Genomic DNA, 23306 nt, shown 5'->3' with positions numbered 1-23306 from the left:
AGCAACAGCTTCTGAGCTTGGACAGACCCGACATTTGGGAAAGTCGTGGGGTTTCAACCCGCTGTCAAAAAAATCAATTTTCCCACCCGACCAGCCAATGATTGCACCCGCTGAACCCCCAGAAAATTCCCCCCATAGTTTCTGCCTCAACCACTAATCCTGGAAACAGCCTGCTTCTTGCTATTTTCTCCCTTCCAACCAATTTTTAATCTCATTTGCTACTGTCCCCCTAATTCCATACCCCTTAATCTTTTCTAATAATCTCCTTGTCAAAAGCTTTCCTAAAGTCTATGGACACTACATTCACTGCATTTATCGCATCTACCATATCTGTTACCACCTCAAAAAATTCTATGGGCTTTGCTAAGCATGATCGTCATTTTTAAAATCTGTGCGGGCTACTTCTATTTTCTCATTTTCTAGAAATGCGCCAATTTCATAATTAATTAAAGATTCAAAAATTTTCCCCATGTTAAATGGTAAAATGAAAGAATTGAAGTCATTGGAACTACAAAATCGGAGGATATGTATGTAGGGCCACTCAGCACCTGACCTCATTACAGCCTTGGTCCAAACATGGACAAAAGAGCTGAACTCAAGAGGTGAGGTGAGAGTGACTGCCCTTGACATCAAGGCAGCATTTGATCGAGTGTGGCATCAAGGAGCCCTAGCAAAACTGAAGTCAATGGGAATCAAGGGAAAAACTCTCCATTGGTTGGAATCATACCAAGCACAAAGGAAGTTGGCTGTGGTTGTTGGTGGTCATTCATCTCAATCACATGACATCACTGCAGGAGTTCCTCAGGGCAGTGTCCTAGGCCCAACCATCTTCAGCTGTTTCATCAATGACCTTCCCTCCATCATAAGGTCAGAAGTGGGGATGTTCGCTGATGATTGCACACTGTTCAGCACCATTCGAGACTCGTCAGATACTGACACAGTCCGTGTCCATATGCAGCAAGACCTGGACAACATTCAGACTTGGGCTGACAAGTGGCAAGTAACATTCGCACCACACAAGTGCCAGGCAATGACCATCTCCAACAAGCGAGACTCTAACCATCTCCCCTTGACATTCAATGGCATTACCATCGCTGAATCCCCCACTATCAACATCCTGGGGGTTACCATTGATCAGAAACTGAACTGGACCAGCCATGTAAATACTGTGGCTACAAGAGCAGGCCAGAGGCTGGGAATTCTGCAGCGAGTGTCTCACCTCCTGACTCCCAAAAGCCTTTCCACCATCTAAAAGGCACAAGTCAGGAGTGTGATGGAATACTCTCCACTTGCCTGGATGAGTACAGCTCCAACAACACTCAAGAAGCTCGACACCATTCAAGATAAAGCAGCCCGCTTGATTGGCACTCCATCCACCACCTTCAACATTCACTCCCTCCACCACCGGTGCACTGTGGCTGCAGTGTGTACCATCTACAAGATGCATTGCAGCAACTCGCCACAGCACCTTCCAAACCCGCGACCTCTACCACTTAGAAGGACAAGGGCAGCAGACGCATGGGAACATCACCACCTACAAGTTCCCCTCCAAGCCACACACCATCCTGACTTGGACCTGTATCACCGTTCCTTCACTGTCGCTGGGCCAAAATCCTGGAACTCCCTTCCTAACAGCATTGTGGGTGTACCGACACCATATGGACTGCAGCGGTTCAAGAAGGCGGCTCACCACCATCTTCTCAAGGGCAATTAGGGATGGGCACTAAATGCAGGCCTAGCCAGCCAGCGACGCCCACATCCCATCAATGAATTTTTAAAAAGGGGCTGTTGATTTGCTATCACCACCACAAAGTCAAAATGAACTGTAAATACGTTCTTCTTGAATACATTTACGATGTCACTACAGAGAGCGACCAGAGCAACTCTTCCCCAGAGGAGATATAGAAAATGATAAAACGTCACATTTGTTGGGGCAGATTAGAGGTAGTTTTAATCTGCATCGGACGGTGCCACCAGTACCTGACCTAGGAGTGCTTGATGCTGACATGGCCCAACATTGACATTCCTCAACACGATGAACACAAATTTTACCCAGTTAAAACAGACAAAAAACATGGAACTGATAACAGCATGCAGATATATTGCATTCTGTCAGTACATCTACTGGGAAGGAAGCTGTATCTGGAACCTTCCATTGGCCCCAGTTTAGTGATTGTGATGGTAGGAAATTACCAGCTCAGAAGATTTGTTTGATGTTCAGATTAAAGAAACGCATTTTACTCTGCAGTTCAAAGCTAGAAATTTTCCCCAGCCACAAGCTTTCTCGAATGACAGCAGGTACAATGACCTTAAACTACTAAAGACATTCTGAGCATAGATAAATCTCATCATTGTGTTTACCTGTATCCATTCTTTGCTGGAGTCCTCTGATGGTGTCCATGCGTTTTCCGGGTAATTTAGTCTCGATCTTTCTGAGGACCAGAATAAATTATAATTGCTGGAACTCAAAATTTGATCTGCGTGAATCTTGCCCGATTCCATGCCAAGTGATTCATTACAGTGAATGTCTGGAAAAATAAAACAGAAAACACAATACTGTAATATAAAATATTTCATCATAGCTTATTAGTGGGACTAATAGGACATCTCTTTCAAAGAGCCGGCACAGGCACAATGAGGTGAATGGCCTCCTTCTGCTCTGTATGATTCTATCTCTGAGACTGATTGTTTCCTTCTTTATATTATCATATTTGAATTTGCTGTAAAACTAATAAAGTATGTTTTGCATTCAGTTATCATTTCTCCACTCCTCTCCTCATTGTGCTGATTCACACACGGGTGCAATTCCACAGGTATGAACTGTCCTCTGGCACCTTGCCCAGGTGACCGAGAGAATGGCCAGGAAAGCTCTCGCAGCTGCTTTCATTCCACTGGCGTTACTTCGCCGGGCGTGCTGCAGTAACCTCATTGACGCGCGGAAACGAGGTTTCCCCCGCAATTCCGGCGCGGCAATGTCGTTGGACCAGGAGCATATCCCAGCCAATGTGTTTGGGCTGATTGTTTGTTTGTGGGGAGCTTCACAGCTGAGCTTGAACAGGTTCGCATCCAACATCCCCACATTCCAGCAAGGGAGCAGTCTCCTGGCCAGTTTCAACCTCTTCCACTCTCATAAACTTAAGCTCATCCAAAACTCTTCTGTCAGCACGGTGGCATAGTAGTTAGCACTGTTGCCTCACAGCGCCAGAGACCCGGGTTCGAATCCGGCCTTGGGCGACTGTCTGTGTGGAGTTTGCACATTCTCCCCGTGTTTGCGTGGGTTTTCTCCGGGTGCTCCGGTTTCCTCCCACAGTCCAAAGATGTGCGGGTTAGGTTGATTGGCTATGATAAATTGACCCTTAGTGTTAGGGGGATTAAATAGGTGGGGTTACAGGGATAGGGTGGGATATGTGTTGGGGTTATGGGGATCGGGTGGGATATGTGTCGGTGCAGGCTTGATGGGCCGAAATGACCTCTATCTGCACTGTGGGGTTTCTGTGATTCTGTGATATCCTAACACGCACCAAATCCCCTTCAACCATCACCCCTGTGCTAGCTGACCTACATTGGTTCCTGGACCAGCAATATATCGATTTAAAAATTCTCATTCTCGTGTTCAAATTCATCTATGGCCTCATTCATCCTTATCTCTGTAACCCCCTACAACCCCCATCCCCCAGACAACTCTGCGTTCCTCCGATTCTGGGCTCTTATGCATCCCCCACTTCCTTTGCACTAGGTCCTAAGCCCTGGTATTTCCTCCTTTAACCTCTCCGCCTCTCCACCTCTCTCTCTTCCTTCAAGACACTCCTTAAAGCTTAACTCATTGACCAAGCTTTTGGTCACTTGTCCTAATGTCTCCTTCTTTGGTTTGTGTACAGTTGAAGTGCCATGGGATGTTTTATTGCATTCAAGATGCTATCTAGATGCAAGTTGTTGTTGGGAGTGCTGGATAGCGATCAAGAGCAGGAACCTTGGATGACTTTCCCTTCCCTAGCTCAGGGGCATATAGAAGCCAATTGTAGCACAAGTACTACTGACCCAGCTCAGATCAGTCAACACATACTGGAGGCTAAACCCAAATCCTTCTGGGTCAGTTCTACAGTATATTTACCAACTGAGCCATCAGGTTATTTTTCTTTTAATCCTTTTAGAAGTGTGGTAATATTTTCCTCAGAAATAACAAACAAGACACAGACGTTGACATCTTAAGTATAATAAAAGAAGAAATGCTCTTTTCTTCATGCATATATCAAATCTATCTTTGTTTATAGAGATTGTTCTCTGTGCTGGCATTTCTGAGGTTATCTCTGGAACTGACAGCATCTCCTCAGAAAAGGGATATTGTGGCTTTAAAAGGTAAACTAGGCACACAATATTGTCAGCAGTAATACAGGTTTTTAGTCTCCCAATCTTTTGACTGTTAATGTTATAGTTCCACAGAAACATTCTTTCCTAGTTTTATTGCCAATTGTCAAAAATCCTTTCTGAGCCTCTCTCCACACTGAAACAAAAAAAAGTTTTATGGTGAGTGGTAAAATGACAGAAACAGATGGCGTTCACAGTGCACGGTAGCCACGTGTAGTAGAACAACCAGCAACACTCTTTGTTCTGATCAGAGGAGCGCCAAAGAAATCAAACGGAAAGAATTAAAGGATAAATGTTAAAAATCCTCCACATGGTGTTGTAATATAAACCTTCTAACAATATTGAGAATGACACAGCCCCAGGTACATATTTAAACTGTCATGCCTAACCATATGTAGTTTCAAAGAGCTGGCTTGTCAGACGGCTGGACCTGCACATCAGAAACGGCTGTTTATACAATTTGCACCATTTCTGTCACCTCGACATGATCCATTATGTCGCTGGCGGTCAGAAAAGAAACAGTCCTTCCTGGTCGACGGCGTTAAAAGCTTTCACTGTAATTTTTGTTCAATAAAGGTCATAATTAATGCTGTCAGAATCTGAAACTTCATATGTTTTGCCTGAAAATTCTACTTTGAATCCCAGTCTTAGCTGAATCTGGCCGGCATTAAGAGGCTTTTTTGTCAATTCTCCCCTGGGACACTAGATGGAGGCAGAAAAAATGGGCAGTTACAGTACTCACTGCTCAAATGAACCATGACCCTTGTCGTATATAACAACAACAACTTGCCCTTATATAGCACCTTTCAAGTGGTAAAACATCCCCAGGCGTTACACCGAGTCAATGCTACATTGCTAGAGGTGGTGTCTTTCGGCTGAGACATTAAACTGAGGCCCTGACTGCCGATTCAGGTAGATGTAAAAGATCTCATTGCAGCAAAGAAAAGCAGGCCAACATTTCTCTCTCAATGAATATCACCATAAACAGAGTAATTGGCCATTCATCTCATTCACTACTGTACTTGTGGAAGCTGGCTGCTTGCTAATTAATTGCTATACTTTCCCTCAAAGCAGCAATGACTGGATACTTTCTTTAAAAAATAATGTGTTGCTTCTGAATCGCTTTGCGTTGTCCCGAGGACGTCATGAGATGTTAGAAAATGTAAGTTCACTCTTTATTTATCAGTCGCACTGATAGTTGCCCTATGCCCACTATGGGCTTCTCCTGCCAAACACACGGAGACAGACATGCAGCAGTCCACATCACAGTGGGTTCATATTTCCTGTAATTCAATATCCAATTTTGCCCTTGAGTTGGCAAACCTAACTACAGTGCTGAAAAGACCAGTAATAAAAATTATCTTTCTCTCTCTATAAATATAATATATATATATATATATACTGTATATATATACTGCTTCCCCAGTAATGCAAAAACTCAAAAACATCGACCAAGATATTTTAAATTCAAAACTAAACAAATCTAATAACATTTAAAAATATACGTTTTATAGAGAAGCCTTTCTTACCTCCAGCATTTCTTATGGCAGTGCTCTCAACATACAAATATACATTGCCATGGAGACAGGCCATGCTTGCTCAAATTGGATTTACCATTTCAGTTTTTTCTCCCTCCTCTCCTGAAGGTGATGTCCCTATGTTAGACTACTGATCCAGAGGTTCCAGCAATTGGTTAGTGAGTGCAGTATTCAGCTGTGACAGGAGGCACCACAGCCAAGCCCAATCTTGTAGTCAACAACAGCAACAACTTGCATTTATATAGCGCCTTTAACGTAGTAAAGCTTCACAGGAGCGTTATCAAACAAAATTAGACACTGTGCCACATAAGGACATATTAGGACAGATGACCAAAAGCTTGATCAAAGAGATAGGTTTTAAGGAGCGTCTTAAAGGAGGAGTGAGAGGTAGCAAGGCGGAGAGGTTTAGGGAGGGAATTCTGGAGCGTTAGGGCCTAGACAGTTGAAGGCATGGCCACCAATGGTGGAGTAATTAAAAACGGGGATGCTCAAGAGACCAGAATTGGAGGAGCGCGGAAATCTCGGCGTGTTGTCGGGCTGGAGGAGGTTATAGAGATAGGGAAGGGTGAGGCCATGGAGGGATTTGAAAACAAGGATGAGAATTTTAAAATTGATGCATTGCCAGACCAGGAGCCAATGTAAGTTAGCGAACACAGGGATGATGGGTGAATGGGACTTGGTGCAAGGTAGTATATGGCAACAGGGTTTTGGATGAGCTTAAGTTTATGTAGGGTGGAAGATGGGAGGCCGGCCAAGAGAGTATTGGAATAGTCAAGTCTCGAGGTAACAAAGGTATCGATGAGGGTTTCAGCAGGAGAAGAGCTGAGGCAGGGGCAGATTCGGGGGATGATACGGAGGTGGAAGTAGGCAGTCTTGGTGATGGAGTGGATATGCCGTCATCAGTTCATCTCAAGTTCATAACCCTGTGCTTTCCTGCAAATGTCACTGAGTAACAAAAGCCCTGGCTGTGCTTTTTTCACATCCTCTAGCCTGGCTGCTGCTAATTACATTCCCTCTATTGACACCATGGATGAGATCAGCTAACTCAACACAGACCATGAAACAAAATGGATTCAAATCCACATTTTTCCATTCTTGTGATTTGTACAAATTAGTGCAAGGGTTTTTGGTGGATTGCCCATCAGAGCTGAAGGCGACCATTTGACATCCAATTCATTTTTTGAGCGATGGCTATAAAATAACGAAGGGACTAGATTGTGTTTCTATGGACCAATTATTTCTACTGAATAGGTTGGCAGGGGTCACGCATACAAGTTAGAAGGGCAGAACTAGGTTGGATGTTAGGCAGATCTTCTCTTCCCAGAGAATAGTGGACCTGTGTAACAGGTTGCCGGCTCGTACGGTGAACACTGATTCGCGGCATTCCTTCACCAGAAAGCTGGACCTGTTTCTGGCTGAGACGGAGATCATCTCGTGAAAGAGGTAGGAATCCTGTAATATAAATCAGGCTCAATATGATCTCCTGGACTAGTTTTGATCGCCTAAAGCGGTGTGAGAGGAAATTTCCAGATTCCACCCCCCCCACCCCTAATTGGCCTGGGCTTTGACTACTTTTTCGCCTCTTCCAGTGGATTACCTGGCTCTGGGTGGGTGGGGAGTGTATGTATTGTGATGCTCTGGACACCACAACTATATGGGACAGGTGAGATGGGCCAGTGGGTCTTTCTCTGTCCATCATTTTTGTACGTTGTTTACAGGTTGAAACGGATTTTAACTGCTAGCAGGTTTCTGGCAAGGAACCACGCTGGCGAATTAATTTCCCGCTTGCCCGTGACAGAATGAAGCCCGGGCTGTTCTAATGGCCAGGCCTCATTTAAATCCCGCTGGCCGACTTCCTGCCTGTTCTGGGTGGGAAGTTGGTGGGAAACACAAAACAAAATCACATAGTCCGGAGGCTCTTCCCAGCCCCAGAAAGGAAAGAAAAAAACACCTACCTTTTTCCAGCTTCTGGAGCTGATCCTCTTCTGTTCCAGGCTCCCCTGGCAGGAAAGTCACAGCAGCCTCCCCACTCAGGCCTGAATTAAAATTGCATATGTAAAGAAGGACCCCACTGGCTATGGTCTGGTGTCCTTGCCGACTGCTCAGGAAAACAGGTTAAAATCATGGATGGTGGGATTCTGGCAGCTCCAGGGCCGGCAAGTAGCTTCGGGAATTTTAACTGCCTTTCCACCCGGTTTCCGTCAGGTAGGATTAAAATCCTTTGTATTGAACCTTCCCTAAACCTCTCTGCCTCTCCACCTCTCTCTTCTCCTTTAAGACTCTCCTTAAAAGCTGCCTCTTTGATCAAGCTTTTGGTCACCTGTCCCCTGTCCTATTATCTCTTTCATTAGCTCGGTATCAAAGTTTCTCTGATTACACTCCTGTGAAGCACAGTGGGGCATTTTACTAAGTTAAAGGCACTATATAAATGCAAGTTGTTGTTGTTGAAGAGTACTGCATTTTATTTACCTTGCCATCAATGCTGCTGACAACATACTGTTTAGTTTGGTCTGTAAGGAATGCTGTTGAACACGGGCGTATGTACATGACCTAGAATAAACATTACAGTAACACTTTCGCCGTGTAATTCTAGTTAGCATGTCAATGTAGTGACACCTTCAGACTCTGAACAAAGGAGTCCACCCAAAACAATTTATGCCAATAGAGCAATTTCTACTCACTTTCTGATAAATTCTTCTGGACAATGGAATAGTTTGCAGAGAAACCATCCCGAGCGATTGCAGTATCCGTGTGCAGCGTTAAAGACAGAATGCCCGTGAGTGACTGAATACGTTCAGGAGCGACCTGCCCACAGAAGCGTCCTATATGAAGACCAACTGAAATAGAGTGAGAAAAACACATGAATAAATCAGCGTTCAGATTCTCAGTTATACCGGTGAGCTTTTTTTGTGGGGTGGGTGGAGAGGTTGCAGCAGTACGCATTTAATAACAACTTCCATTTGTATGGTTAACAACCTTTCTTTAATTAGCTGATTACAAAGTATTTACAGCACAGAAACAGACCATTCGTTCCACCGGTCCATGCCGGTGTTTATGCTCACCTTGATTCGTCTAACCCCATCAGCATATCCTTCTATTCCTTTCTCCCTCATGTGCTTATCTAGCTTCCCCTTAAATGCATCTATGCTGTTCGCCTCAACTACTGCTTGTGGTAGCAAGTTCCACATTCTAACCACTCTCTGTGTAAAGAGGTTTCTCCTGAATTCCCTATTGGATTTGTTAGCGACTCTCTGTATGGACCCTAGTTCTGGTCTCACCCACATGTGGAAATATCTTCTCTACATCTACCCGATCAAACCTTTTCATAATAAGAACGTAAGAAACAGGAGCAGGAGTAGGCCATTTGGCCCCTCGAGCCTGCCCCGCCATTCAATAAGATCATGGCTGATCTGATCTTGGCCTCAATGCCACTTTCCCGCCCACTCCCCATAACCCTTGACTCCCCTGTAGCTCAAGTATATAATCTTAAAGACCTCGATCAGGTCACGCTTCAGTCTTCTCTTCTCTAGAGAAAAAAGCCCCAACGTGTTCAATCTTTCTTAACTGATTCTTAATGGAGCAACATTCTCCTGTAGTGTTATGTTTTCATCATCTAGGATGAATAATTGAACTGTCCAAAATAGCCTTAATGGGCGTGAAAATAAACGTCAGAACTTTTTTTAAATTGAGAAACGTTGAGTGAAAGCCAAGGCCCATTAACACAGCATCAGCAAGGTTGCAAAGAGTAAGAGAGAAGAGATATGAAGCAGTATATGTTACCAAGCTTGTCTTTTAAAAGACTGCAGATTGTAGGAGGGAAGGCAATCTAAGAAAAATAAGGAGTTCCACAGTTTTGAAGTCCTGGGAAATAACAATTTAGAGAAGGAGATTGTACAATGAGTCTTACGCCGGGAATTTGCTCAAGGCTTCTCCCGCTCCGCCATGTGTAATAGGGGTTTCCACCGAAGTTACGATGGCGGAGCAGGAGAAGCTCCAAGAAAATTAGTCCATTTGATCATTACACAATGAAAGTACAGGCCAGACCTTTGGCTAGAGGTGGGGCAGTGCATTGGTGCATCAATGGCGCAGCAAAGTGTGAGTTTAAGTTCAAGATTCCCTCAGACAACAACCTCCCTGGTCATCAGTGGGGATTGCTGAGTTGCGGTAAGGCACATCCCCACAGAGAAAGAAGCAAAATTAAATGGTAGATCATCTGGGGCCTCTCTAACGCGCACATCAGGAGACTGTTCCAGAGTGACACTGGCAGAAAACTGAGAGCAGATCAGCTGCCTCCCCACTGTCCCCGCCCCCCACCCCTCCTGGGCAGGAAATGGTACATAATCCAAAGAAATTAAAAGAGGAGGAAAAATAATAATGGTGGGATGAAAAAAATTGTTAAAAATGTAAGGGGAAAAGAAATCACTAAATATCCCAGAAACTACTGTTTATTTCCAGAACTTCTCCCAGCATTGCAAAGGGTCACATAAACAAGAATGTGTCAGGAATTAGAAATGAGAAAACCTAGAAGTATTGAACTCTAGAGGCTGACATGTAAACCATGATGCAATGCTTTTGTGGATGACGTTTATCCATAATATAGTTTTCCAGTGAGGCAGTGTGGACACAGAAGTCACTAAATTACTCTTTTGTTTTGTCTGTTGTAAAGAAGATACCTAAAAGGCTTATGGACTTATGGAGGATTCTTCCTGGCCTGCAAAATTCTAAGTGTACGCTCATTGAAAAGGGCAACATCAGTACACACGGTGCGGGTGACTCTTCAGACCCAAGAGAAGCTATGTCACATCAGAGCTGTGTGCTGAAGGCTGCCAACGAAAGGCTCCAAAGAGCAAAGCCGCCTTGGAGATTCAGGGCTGTAGAAAAACAAACACTGATAGTTCTGGTCACGTACTGTTCTGCTTGAAAAGCACTGCCTGAAAGTTTATTAAAATACTTCACAGTCTCTTTGAATTCTAATCCCCCCCTCCTTTTCCCAGTAAAAAGGTTTAGATTAAAGATGCTTTGGTAGCACTCAATTTAAGTGAAAGTCATTGTAATTTCTTGCTTGGGTTTTGGGGTTATCAAGCAAACCCAGTAAGGCGAGTTCATTTTTTTTTGGCTAGTTTCTTAAGGCGTGTTGAACTACTGAGGGAAAGCGGAACAATGATGAGGAATGGTAATGTTTAAGATTGTGCACCCGCTACTGTCCTAACTCGGCCATGTGCATTTAAAGCAGATGGTAAATGCCACAGCAGAAACAGTGAAGCGTAGAAATTGCTGTATTTAGCACATGATCGCTTAACATGTTCATATGAGACATTGATAGTGTTTGATAGTCATTAACCCGTTTATTTTAAAAGGGCTAACATTGCCCACGAAAAAATGCGGGGTGGGGGGTAATTTTGACTTTGTGCGATAGTGTAAAACAGGTGATAACGAATCGACAGCCCACTTTACGCCTCTCCCGATTTTTATTTCCGTCGACTTCAATAGGGTGTGACGTAAAACGGTCTGCCGATTCGCTATCACCTGTTTTACACTATCGCAAAAAGTCAAAATTCCCCCCTTGTTACTTAACCAGCTTATTATTTACCAAACTCAGTAAACGGCCTTGATTATTTCCATGAGATTGATATTTTCTCAAAACATTCAGCACAGTTTCTCTCCTCATAGCACGACACATGCACAGCAGCACCGGTAAGGCATCCCACACGATACAGCGAGGGCTGGATCAAAACAAATAGTGGGAAGTCTGCATGTTTGTAATGAATGCCATCTTGTTTTCATCATTGGAGCTCGTATTAAATTCAGGTTCCAAACAGAGCCATCCCTGGCCTGTGAAAAGTAGTATTTCTGAAAACAACACCAGGATAACACTTTTATTCCAGGATAACACTGTCAAGGAGAACTGCTAGACTAACCAGTAACCAGCTACTCCAGGTATTGTTGTACATTTAAGACTATTGCAGGGGCCTGTGGGGAAATCCTACACCTATGCTAGCAGATATAAGTCATAACTATTTGGTTTTATTACACTCTTGGGCTACATCAGACAAGATTTCTTCAGGCAATCTGTAGCATTGACTGTCTGCAACTTTTATTGAAAGACTGTGTATGCACAGGGCTGGGGATATTACCATAATCATCAGATTTCTTTCCATATTAAAATAACTCTGCTTATCTTCCTGTTCTTAGGTTCTGCTGATTGGGAAGATTCTTAATATCAGCCTATTTGCATCATTTAGTGACTTGATATCATATATTTCTGTTTAATTTCTCCTCAATCACTACATTCTCATACACAACTAATGATATGCAATTATATTAAAATATCAGCAAGTGTCAATATATTGTAACATCCCTAGCTTCGTGTGAGAAGATAACAATTTCATAATCCCATCGGCTACCAGTGAAACCCAATCACTGTTGCCCCATTGCCTATCCCGGTCCACTCACTGTTGCCCCATTGCCTATCCCAGTCCACTCACTGTTGCTCCATTGCCGACCCCGGTCCACTCACTGTTGCTCCATTGCCTATCCCAGTCCTCTCACTGTTGCCCCATTGCCTATCCCGGTCCACTCACTATTGCCCCATTGCCTATCCCAGTCCACTCACAGTTGCCCCATTGCCTATCCCAGTCCACTCACTGTTGCCCCATTGCCTATCCCAGTCCACTCACAGTTGCCCCATTGCCTATCCCGGTCCACTCACTGTTGCTCCATTGCCTATCCCAGTCCACTCACTGTTGCTCCATTGCCTATCCCGGTCCACTCACTGTTGCCCCATTGCCTATCCCAGTCCACTCACTGTTGCCCCATTGCCTATCCCGGTCCACTCACTGTTGCTCCATTGCCGATCCCAGTCCACTCACTGTTGCTCCATTGCCTACCCCAGTCCACTCACTGTTGCTCCATTGCCTATCCCAGTCCACTCACTGCTGCTCCATTGCCTATCCCGGTCCACTCACTGTTGCTCCATTGCCTATCCCAGTCCAATCACTGTTGCTCCATTTCCTATCCCGGTCCACTCACTGTTGCTCCATTGCCTATCCCAGTCCACTCACTGTTGCTCCATTGCCTATCCCAGTCCTCTCACTATTGCCCCATTGCCTATCCCAGTCCACTCACTGTTGCTCCATTGCCTATCCCGGTCCACTCACTGTTGCCCCATTGCCTATCCCGGTCCACTCACTGTTGTCCGATTCCCTATCCCGGTCCACTCACTGTTGCCCCATTGCCTATCCCAGTCCACTCACTGTTGCCCCATTGCCTATCCCAGTCCACTCACTGTTGTCCCATTGCCTATCCCGGTCCACTCACTGTTGCCCCATTGCCTATCCCAGTCCACTCACTGTTGTCCCATTGCCTATCCCAGTCCACTCACAGTTGCCCCATTGCCTATCCCGGTCCACTCACTGTTGCCCCATTGCCTATCCCAGTCCACTCACTGTTGCCCCATTGCCTATCCCAGTCCACTCACAGTTGCCCCATTGCCTATCCCAGTCCACTCACTGTTGCCCCATTGCCTATCCCAGTCCACTCACTGTTGCTCCATTGCCTATCCCAGTCCACTCACTGTTGCTCCATTGCCTATCCCAGTCCACTCACTGTTTCTCCATTGCCTATCCCAGTCCTCTCACTGTTGCTCCATTGCCTATCCCAGTCCACTCACTGTTGCTCCATTGCCCATCCCAGTCCACTCACTGTTTCTCCATTGCCTATCCCAGTCCACTCACTGTTGCTCCATTGCCTATCCCAGTCCACTCACTGTTGCCCCATTGCCTATCCCAGTCCACTCACTGTTGCCTCATTGCCTATCCCAGTCCACTCACTGTTGCCCCATTGCCTATCCCAGTCCACTCACAGTTGCCCCATTGCCTATCCCAGTCCACTCACTGTTGCCCCATTGCCTATCCCAGTCCACTCACAGTTGCCCCATTGCCTATCCCAGTCCACTCACTGTTGCCCCATTGCCTATCCCAGTCCACTCACTGTTGCTCCATTGCCTATCCCAGTCCACTCACTGTTGCTCCATTGCCTATCCCAGTCCACTCACTATCGCCCCATTGCCTATCCCAGTCCACTCACTGTTTCTCCATTGCCTATCCCAGTCCTCTCACTGTTTCTCCATTGCCTATCCCAGTCCACTCACTGTTGCTCCATTGCCTATCCCAGTCCACTCACTGTTGCTCCATTGCCTATCCCAGTCCTCTCACTGTTTCTCCATTGCCTATCCCAGTCCTCTCACTGTTGCCCCATTGCCTATCCCAGTCCGCTCACTGTTTCTCCATTGCCTATCCCAGTCCACTCACTATTGCCCCATTGCCTATCCCAGTCCACTCACTATTGCCCCATTGCCTATCCCAATCCGCTCACTGTTGCTCCATTGCCGATCCCAGTCCACTCACTGTTTCTCCATTGCCTATCCCGGTCCACTCACTGTTGCTCCATTGCCTATCCCAGTCCTCTCACTGTTTCTCCATTGCCTATCCCAGTCCTCTCACTGTTGCCCCATTGCCTATCCCAGTCCACTCACTGTTGCTCCATTGCCTATCCCAGTCCTCTCACTGTTTCTCCATTGCCTATCCCAGTCCTCTCACTGTTGCCCCATTGCCTATCCCAGTCCACTCACTGTTGCTCCATTGCCTATCCCAGTCCACTCACTGTTGCTCCATTGCCTATCCCAATCCGCTCACTGTTGCTCCATTGCCTATCCCGGTCCACTCACTGTTGCTCCATTGCCTACCCCAGTCCACTCACTGTTGCTCCATTGCCTATCCCAGTCCACTCACTGCTGCTCTATTGCCTATCCCAGTCCACTCACTGTTTCTCCATTGCCTATCCCAGTCCACTCACTGTTGCTCCATTGCCTATCCCAGTCCTCTCACTATTGCCCCATTGCCTATCCCAGTCCACTCACTGTTGCTCCATTGCCTATCCCGGTCCACTCACTGTTGCCCCATTGCCTATCCCAGTCCACTCACTGTTGTCCGATTGCCTATCCCGGTCCACTCACAGTTGCCCCATTGCCTATCCCAGTCCACTCACTGTTGCCCCATTGCCTATCCCAGTCCACTCACTGTTGTCCCATTGCCTATCCCGGTCCACTCACTGTTGCCCCATTGCCTATCCCAGTCCACTCACTGTTGTCCCATTGCCTATCCCAGTCCACTCACAGTTGCCCCATTGCCTATCCCGGTCCACTCACTGTTGGCCCATTGCCTATCCCGGTCCACTCACTGTTGCTCCGTTGCCTATCCCGGCCCACTCACTGTTGCTCCATTGCCTATCCCAGTCCTCTCACTGTTGCCCCATTGCCTATCCCGGTCCACTCACTGTTGCCTCATTGCCTATCCCGGTCCACTCACTGTTGCTCCATTGCCTATCCCAGTCCACTCACTGTTGCCCCATTGCCTATCCCAGTCCACTCACAGTTGCCCCATTGCCTATCCCAGTCCACTCACAGTTGCCCCATTGCCTATCCCAGTCCACTCACTGTTGCCCCATTGCCTATCCCAGTCCACTCACAGTTGCTCCATTGCCTATCCCAGTCCACTCACTGTTGCCCCATTGCCTATCCCAGTCCACTCACTGTTGCCCCATTGCCTATCCCAGTCCACTCACTGTTTCTCCATTGCCTATCCCAGCCCACTCACAGTTGCCCCATTGCCTATCCCAGTCCTCTCACTGTTTCTCCATTGCCTATCCCAGTGCACTCACTGTTGCTCCATTGCCTATCCCAGTCCACTCACTGTTTCTCCATTGCCTATCCCAGTCCACTCACAGTTGCTCCATTGCCTATCCCAGTCCACTCACTGTTGCTCCATTGCCTATCCCAGTCCACTCACTGTTTCTCCATTGCCTATCCCAGTCCTCTCACTGTTTCTCCATTGCCTATCCCAGTCCACTCACTGTTGCTCCATTGCCTATCCCAGTCCTCTCACTGTTTCTCCATTGCCTATCCCAGTCCACTCACTGTTGCTCCATTGCCTATCCCAGTCCTCTCACTGTTTCTCCATTGCCTATCCCAGTCCACTCACTGTTGCTCCATTGCCTATCCCAGTCCTCTCACTGTTGCCCCATTGCCTATCCCAGTCCACTCACTGTTGCTCCATTGCCTATCCCAGTCCACTCACTGTTGTCCCATTGCCTGTCCCAGTCCATTCACTGTTGCTCCATTGCCTATCCCAGTCCTCTCACTGTTGCTCCATTGCCTATCCCAATCCGCTCACTGTTGCTCCATTGCCTATCCCAGTCCACTCACTGTTACTCCATTGCCTATCCCAGTCCACTCACTGTTGCTCCATTGCCTATCCCAGTCCACTCACTGTTGCTCCATTGCCTATCCCAGTCCACTCACTGTTTCTCCATTGCCTATCCCAGTCCTCTCACTGTTTCTCCATTGCCTATCCCAGTCCACTCACTGTTGCTCCATTGCCTATCCCAGTCCACTCACTGTTGCTCCATTGCCTATCCCAGTCCACTCACTGTTTCTCCATTGCCTATCCCAGTCCACTCACTGTTGCTCCATTGCCTATCCCAGTCCACTCACTGTTTCTCCATTGCCTATCCCAATCCGTTCACAGTTGCCCCATTGCCTATCCCAATCCGCTCACTGTTGCTCCATTGCCTATCCCAATCCGCTCACAGTTGCCCCATTGCCTATCCCAATCCGCTCACTGTTGCTCCATTGCCTATCCCAGTCCACTCACTGTTGCTCCATTGCCTATCCCAGTCCACTCACTGTTGCTCCATTGCCTTTCCCAATCCGCTCACTGTTGCTCCATTGCCTATCCCAGTCCACTCACTGTTGCTCCATTGCCTATCCCAGTCCACTCACTGTTTCTCCATTGCCTATCCCAGTCCTCTCACTGTTGCTCCATTGCCTATCCCAGTCCACTCACTGTTGCTCCATTGCCTATCCCAGTCCACTCACTGTTGCTCCATTGCCTATCCCAGTCCACTCACTGTTGCTCCATTGCCTATCCCAGTCCACTCACTGTTTCTCCATTGCCTATCCCAGTCCACTCACTGTTGCTCCATTGCCTATCCCAGTCCACTCACTGTTGCTCCATTGCCTATCCCAGTCCACTCACTGTTTCTCCATTGCCTATCCCAGTCCACTCACTGTTGCTCCATTGCCTATCCCAATCCGCTCACAGTTGCCCCATTGCCTATCCCAGTCCACTCACTGTTGCTCCATTGCCTATCCCAGTCCACTCACTGTTGCTCCATTGCCTATCCCAATCCGCTCACTGTTGCTCCATTGCCTATCCCAGTCCACTCACTGTTGCTCCATTGCCTATCCCAATCCGCTCACTGTTGCTCCAATGCCTATCCCAGTCCACTCACTGTTGCTCCATTGCCTATCCCAGTCTACTCACTGTTGCTCCATTGCCTATCCCAGTCCACTCACTGTTTCTCCATTGCCTATCCCAATCCGCTCACTGTTGCTCCAATGCCTATCCCAGTCCACTCACTGTTGCTCCATTGCCTATCCCAGTCCACTCACTGTTGCTCCATTGCCTATCCCAATCCGCTCACTGTTGCTCCAATGCCTATCGCAGTCCACTCACTGTTGCTCCATTGCCTATCCCAATCCGCTCACTGTTGCTCCAATGCCTATCCCAGTCCACTCACTGTTGCTCCATTGCCTATCCCAGTCCACTCACTGTTGCTCCAATGCCTATCCCAGTCCACTCACTGTTGCTCCATTGCCTATCCCAGTCTACTCACTGTTGCTCCATTGCCTATCGCAGTCCACTCACTGTTTCTCCATTGCCTATCCCAATCCGTTCACTGTTGCTCCAATGCCTATCCCAGTCCACTCACTGTTGCTCCATTGCCTATCCCAGTCCACTCACTGTTTCTCCATTGCCTATCCCAGTCCGCTCACTGTTGCTCCACTGCAAAAGACCAAACAGTTTCAACAACTGCCTTTAACATAAAAAGCATTCCAAGGTAATTTACAGAGGGGTTGAAACAAACAGATGCAAGGGAATAAAGGAATGGATGTAGAGCCAAGGTCGGAGAGTCAGAAGAGGTGATCGAGAGAAGTCTGAAATGTCTCGGTTTTGGTTTGTTGGCTGCCCCTTTAAAGCTCAGGTATTATACAGAGGGAATTTAACTGCCACAGTCTTGCACCAAATCTATCCTGACACAATATGATAAGTTTATCTTTATAGATTGTCATAACAGACTACAGAGGAAGCCGAACACACAATTCTCATACATGTACAGACTTTGTGCTCGGCTCGGTTTGTATTTGACTGACAGTTCCTTTATGAATTTGAATGGCTGGTCATTCTTAATTCCTGGAAGTATTGTTTTCAGTGATATTAAAAGAGACTGATTCTGGACAAATCTAATCGTTGATGAAAAATCCGATGCGAGGGACTGATTTTGAAATCTCAGAGAAGCAGAGGAGCTGTTTGAAAGTCTCAGAAGAGATTGGTTGATGTTCCTGAAAGGCAGGAGAAACTCTGTGGGACCAAAATTGCTTGAGCCCTCTGGTGCACTTCCAGCACACCTCCAGCAGGAGTGCAGCTAAAAGGGCCCAAAGATCTGCTGGGACCAGGATCTGCTGGATCATGTCATGACTGGGAGTTTCCGCTTGCCTTTAAAGTGTTCAATTGACCCTTAACAGCAGTGAGCTAGGGTAGAGAAAAACCTTCTAGGGTTCCCCTCCTGATGCCAATTTGAATAACCCCTGCTGGACTTCAGGTGGGTTTGGCTAGGCTATGATGCCTGTCATGGTGACACTCGAGGTTTACACGCAAAGAAGGGTTACTTAGGCGAGGTATCAGACAACGACTGGGACCTGTGGAACCATACCTCAGCATGAATCACTGCCTGCAGTAGAGCTGGGAGGAAATGGGGGAGTCTTTAGCTCAGGGCTACAGTGACCTTACTGCAGATTGTATAGCTCGTCCTGTGCTCCTGCTTTGTCAGTATGCCTTGAGCACCAGTCCACACAGCAGGTCTGGTTTTAATTTCTATACGTGTTGAATAATATGTCCTGTATTATCAAGTTAAGAGAGTGCAATTAGGAGTGACAGCCCTAACCCACTGTCAGACAGTGCATGGTGTCAATCTAAGACACCACCATGGCCCTCAGCTCATGTGTCTCAGGCAGTCCTCAGGGGTCCCATAAACCAGTCCCAAGAACTATAAATTAGAAATCAACTATAAAAGACGTGGATTTGAAAATATTGCCAAGGAAGCTATCCCCTGCAATAAGTGTCAGCACAATTAGACATATGTAATGATGTAAATCCCAGAGAATGTTCTGGACCCGGAGTGACCCATAAAAGATGCATTTATGCTTTTATTACCCAGGAAGCTGTGTTCTGGAAAAAGAGAATATAGAAAGAAGACGCACTGAGAAAGTGTATTCCAATCCCCTTGTACACTGGCATTAGAGACAGCTGCATAAATCCACCCTTTAATTGCCAGTATAAACTCACTGGCCCTGGAATCGCTGGGATCCCAAGATGGCACTAGGAGTGCAGCAGGTCAGATATTTCAGCCACTGACTCATCTGGCTACTGACGCCATCGCAAATCCTGGGGACTGGGTCATCACAATAGGAACATAGGAACAGGAGTAGGCCATTCAGCCCCTCGAGCCTGTTCCACCATTCAATTAGATCATGGGTGAGCTGTATCTTATCTCCATCTATCCTCTTTGGCTCCATAACCCTTAATACCCTTGCTATGTTTGTAATGGGTGTCCCACGGCTCTAGAAGTGTGACGGAGGTGCCTGTCCCGAGCGCCCAGTGGAAAATTGGAATGCTGAGCGGCGCAAGATACTTATAACAGACCGAAGAAGAAACTGACAATATTTTTTCATTCCCTGAGTGAAAACTAGGCTTTCCATTTGGAAGTAAGCGATCCTCTCGCTGCACTGCAACATTTTAGGGGCCTTTGGAAGTCCCGTATGGAGCCCATGTTTGCCTTTAGCAGGCGTGGAATTTGCTTGGATTAAAAATGGCTTCCTGGGTGGAATTCCCGGGGTAGCCCAGGACCAGCTCCAGAGAAGCACCCCCCATTCCCCTTAGGATTTCATGGCGGAAACAGTGCAGATTTAGGTTCCGCTCCAAATTCCTGTCCCTATCCCTTGCCCGTGTTGTCCCCTCCCCCACCTCAAGAATTTCGGTCCCGCTGGTGTCCGCCATTCAAACTGTCTTTAGACTGATACTGGCACAGAGAAACTTTCACTTCTGGGCTCAGCTTCACACAGCAAGCTGTTCAGAAGCAGTACAGTATAAACTGTCAGCAGTTATACTGCTAGCTATTAAAATAACGCACGTCAGCTGGGATTCTGGGTGTTTAACTGGACATTTCATATTCTACAATTACCTGTTCAAGTAAAAGAAAAATCCAGTCACTGGCAATTTTATACATTGCTTATTTGCTTATATTTTCTAAATAAGTCAATGTGCAAATACCAAATGTTAGTTATGAGTTCTATGAAGCACTTTCCTCGAGATCTGGTAAGCCTGGTGCATGTTTTTATTCGGAAATTATTGCTAGCGTTTTTTTTTTAATAGCTTGTTTGCAATTACTTTTTCACATGGTTCCCATCCTGCCCAATCTGAAACACATTTACTACAAAGGCTTCTTTTTGAACCTTGTCAAATCTTAGGATTTTCCAGGCCATGGCTCGCATACTGCAAAAAAAACCTCCTTTCTCATAAAAGTACCTACCCCAGAACATGCATGGAAAGAGCAATATTAACAGGAATGTTTCTGAATGGGTAAAAGGCTTAAGCCACTAAAATGATAGTAACATTGCAATGTTCTGGGGCAGAGAAAACTATAGCACAAGATAGGTCTATCTTGCCTACCCTTCCTAACCACCCATCAGTTTTCTAAGCCTTGATTCTGGAAATAATAGCCCCATATCCCCGACTGGAGAAGGTGCAAAAAAGATTTACATGGACGATACCAAAACTGAGAGGTTATAACTATCAGGAAAGACTGACAAGGTTGGGGCTCTTTGCTCTAGCAAAGGGAAGGTTGGTAGGTGACCTAATAAAGTGTCAGCTGTGGCTCAGTTGGTAGCACACTCATCTCTGAGTCAGAAGGTTGTGGGTTCATAGTCCCACTCCAGGGACTTGAGCACATAAAGCTAGGCTGACACTCCAGTGCAGTGCTGAGGGAGTGCAGTGCACTGTCGGAGGTGCCGTCTTTTGGATGAGACATTAAACCGAGTCCCCGTCTGCTTTCTCAGGTGGATGTAAAAGATCCCATGGCACTATTTCGAAGAAGAGCAGGGGAGTTATCCCCGGTGTCCTGGCCAATATTTATCCCTCAACCAACATAACAAACACAGATTATCTGGTCATTAGCACATTGCTGTTTGTGGGACCTTGCTGTGCGCAAATTGACTACAGCGTTTCCCACATTACAACAGTGACTACACTTCAAAAGTACTTCATTGGCTGTAAAGCGCTTTGAGACGTCCGGTGATCGTGAAAAGGCGCTATATAAATGTAAGTCTTTCTTTTCTTTTTTCTTCAAAATTATGAAGGGGGTTTGATAGGGTAGACATAATAAAATGTTTCCATTTGTGGGGGAATCCAAAACTAGGGGTCATACATATAAGATAGTCACTAATAAATCCAATAAGAATTCCTTACCCAGGGAGTGATTAGAATGTGTAACTCACTGCCACATGGAGTGGTTGAAGCGAATTGCATAGATGCATTTAAGGGGAAGCTAGATAAGTAGATGAAGGAGAAAAGAATAGAAGGATATGCTGATAGGGTGAGATGAAGTAGGGTGGGAGGAGGCTCGTGTGGAGCATAAACACCAGCATAGACCAGTTGGGCTGAATGGCCTGTTTCTGTGCTGTAAGTACTGTGTAATTCTATGTATGTATTCTAATAGGAATGATTTATCCGGGTGGTGGGGGGATCAAGCCTCTGTCCTCAGTCGGGGATGGGAAATGCCAAGTTTGCATCTGAGGATGGCCTCTCCACCCCCTATAGAACAAATTTGTGTCTTTTCCTGGCCCCCATGTGCAGTAACTCACCCCTCACCCAATAAGAAACAATTTGTGCCTCTTCCAGCCCTGCACCCAGATGTAGCTCAGCACCATCACCCACCCTGAACCAAAAACCTCTGCAACATTCCTCCCTGCCACAAAAGAAGAAAAAAGCTTTCCCCCCCACCCCACGGAAGTGGAATTGGACCCTGGTGCAGTGCAGACCCCCCCACACCCCGCCAGCTGAGAAGAAAATTGGCCCTGACCCAGTGTCACTCAATCGTTGCCCCCTCCCCTCCCTGTCCACCTCTCCTTTCCCCTCCTCTCTTGTTTCTCCCTTCTCCCGCCACTGGGGAAAAAATGGCCCCTAGCCCAGTGCCATGCACCCCTTCATTGTCTTCTGTTTCTCCATCTCCTCCACCGTCCCCTCCTGCCTGACTCCTTTCCTCTTCCTCCCTCTCCTCCCCCTCTCTCCATCCACCTCCCCATCACCCTCCACTCCTCTCCTCTCTCCCTCCCCTCTTGTCTCCTCCCTTGCCTGGGTCCAGCTATCCCACCACTCTCTAACCTGCTTGACCTGAATACTGAACTTGGTCTCAACTCCAGCGAGCAACACAATGGAACATCGACTAATGATATATAAAATTTGCTATGTGAGGTACACGTTTTATTGAAAAACTAACTGTAAGTACCTGCAGTACCTTTTACTCCTGTGGGTGGCAGACTTGGAGAGACAGAGAGAAACAGCAACACAAAGATTTCAGAGGCAGCTAAAACATAGATCACTTTCTCTGAATTACCCATCCTATTATGGCAATGAGGTCCCAGCCCAATGCAATTCTGCCCCCTCACAATGGTCTGCGGAGGTTTTAGGTTATAATTTTTTAAAGTTTTTTTTCATTAACTCACTTGGATTCATTATTAATAATCTATTCATATCCTGCAACAGCTTAACCTGAGAGTGGAGAACCTCACCCTTTTTCAGTTTTGCATTTATTTTCCTCAATTCTTTAATTTTAGCAAAGAAGTACATGCTGTTCTCTGCTAAATTCAACAAGCGGAGGAAAATATAACCCTAAGATTTTTGTTACAAGGCATAACTGAAAGGAAAATAATCATAATACTGCCATGACCCAATAATTTTATGGAAAGAGGATGGGGAATAATATCTAGTTTGAGGCATGCCACCCTCGGTATTCGAGAGCACAATTGCGAAGTTCATTCACAAGAAGGGTGATCCCGAGGAATCTAGCTTATATCAGTGGCTCTTACATTGGTTCCTTGGATCACCACAACATTGGACACAGGTAATCAGAAAAGAACTAGGCGTGCATAGAGCAGGCTTTGGATTTATACAAGACTGCAGGTTGGTTAGGGGGTCGGGGGAACCCACTTGCATTGGTTTCCATATGGCT

The 23306-nt window shown here is 46.4% G+C and overlaps 1 protein-coding gene across 5 annotated transcripts in view; it reads right to left on the bottom strand.

The window, feature by feature from the left end:
* The window catches only part of nrp1a (neuropilin 1a), a 181577-nt gene that overhangs the window by 69321 nt on the left and 88950 nt on the right, over positions 1 to 23306 (bottom strand). For all 5 annotated transcript variants that reach the window (XM_085987644.1, XM_085987641.1, XM_085987640.1 and 2 more), the window contains exons 6-7: positions 8585 to 8740; positions 2362 to 2528 (exon numbers count right to left, since the gene is read on the bottom strand). In XM_085987644.1, coding sequence (XP_085843770.1) covers positions 2362 to 2528; positions 8585 to 8740 — 323 coding nt within the window. The remainder of the gene's footprint in view (positions 1 to 2361; positions 2529 to 8584; positions 8741 to 23306) is intronic.

Source organism: Somniosus microcephalus, chromosome 5 (genome assembly GCF_052327205.1).
Source record: "Somniosus microcephalus isolate GS21.2 chromosome 5, FLI_Smic_1.0, whole genome shotgun sequence".
Taxonomy (NCBI): domain Eukaryota; kingdom Metazoa; phylum Chordata; class Chondrichthyes; order Squaliformes; family Somniosidae; genus Somniosus; species Somniosus microcephalus.
Note: the sequence above shows the minus strand (reverse complement) of the source record. Positions and strands in the feature narration are given on the sequence as shown.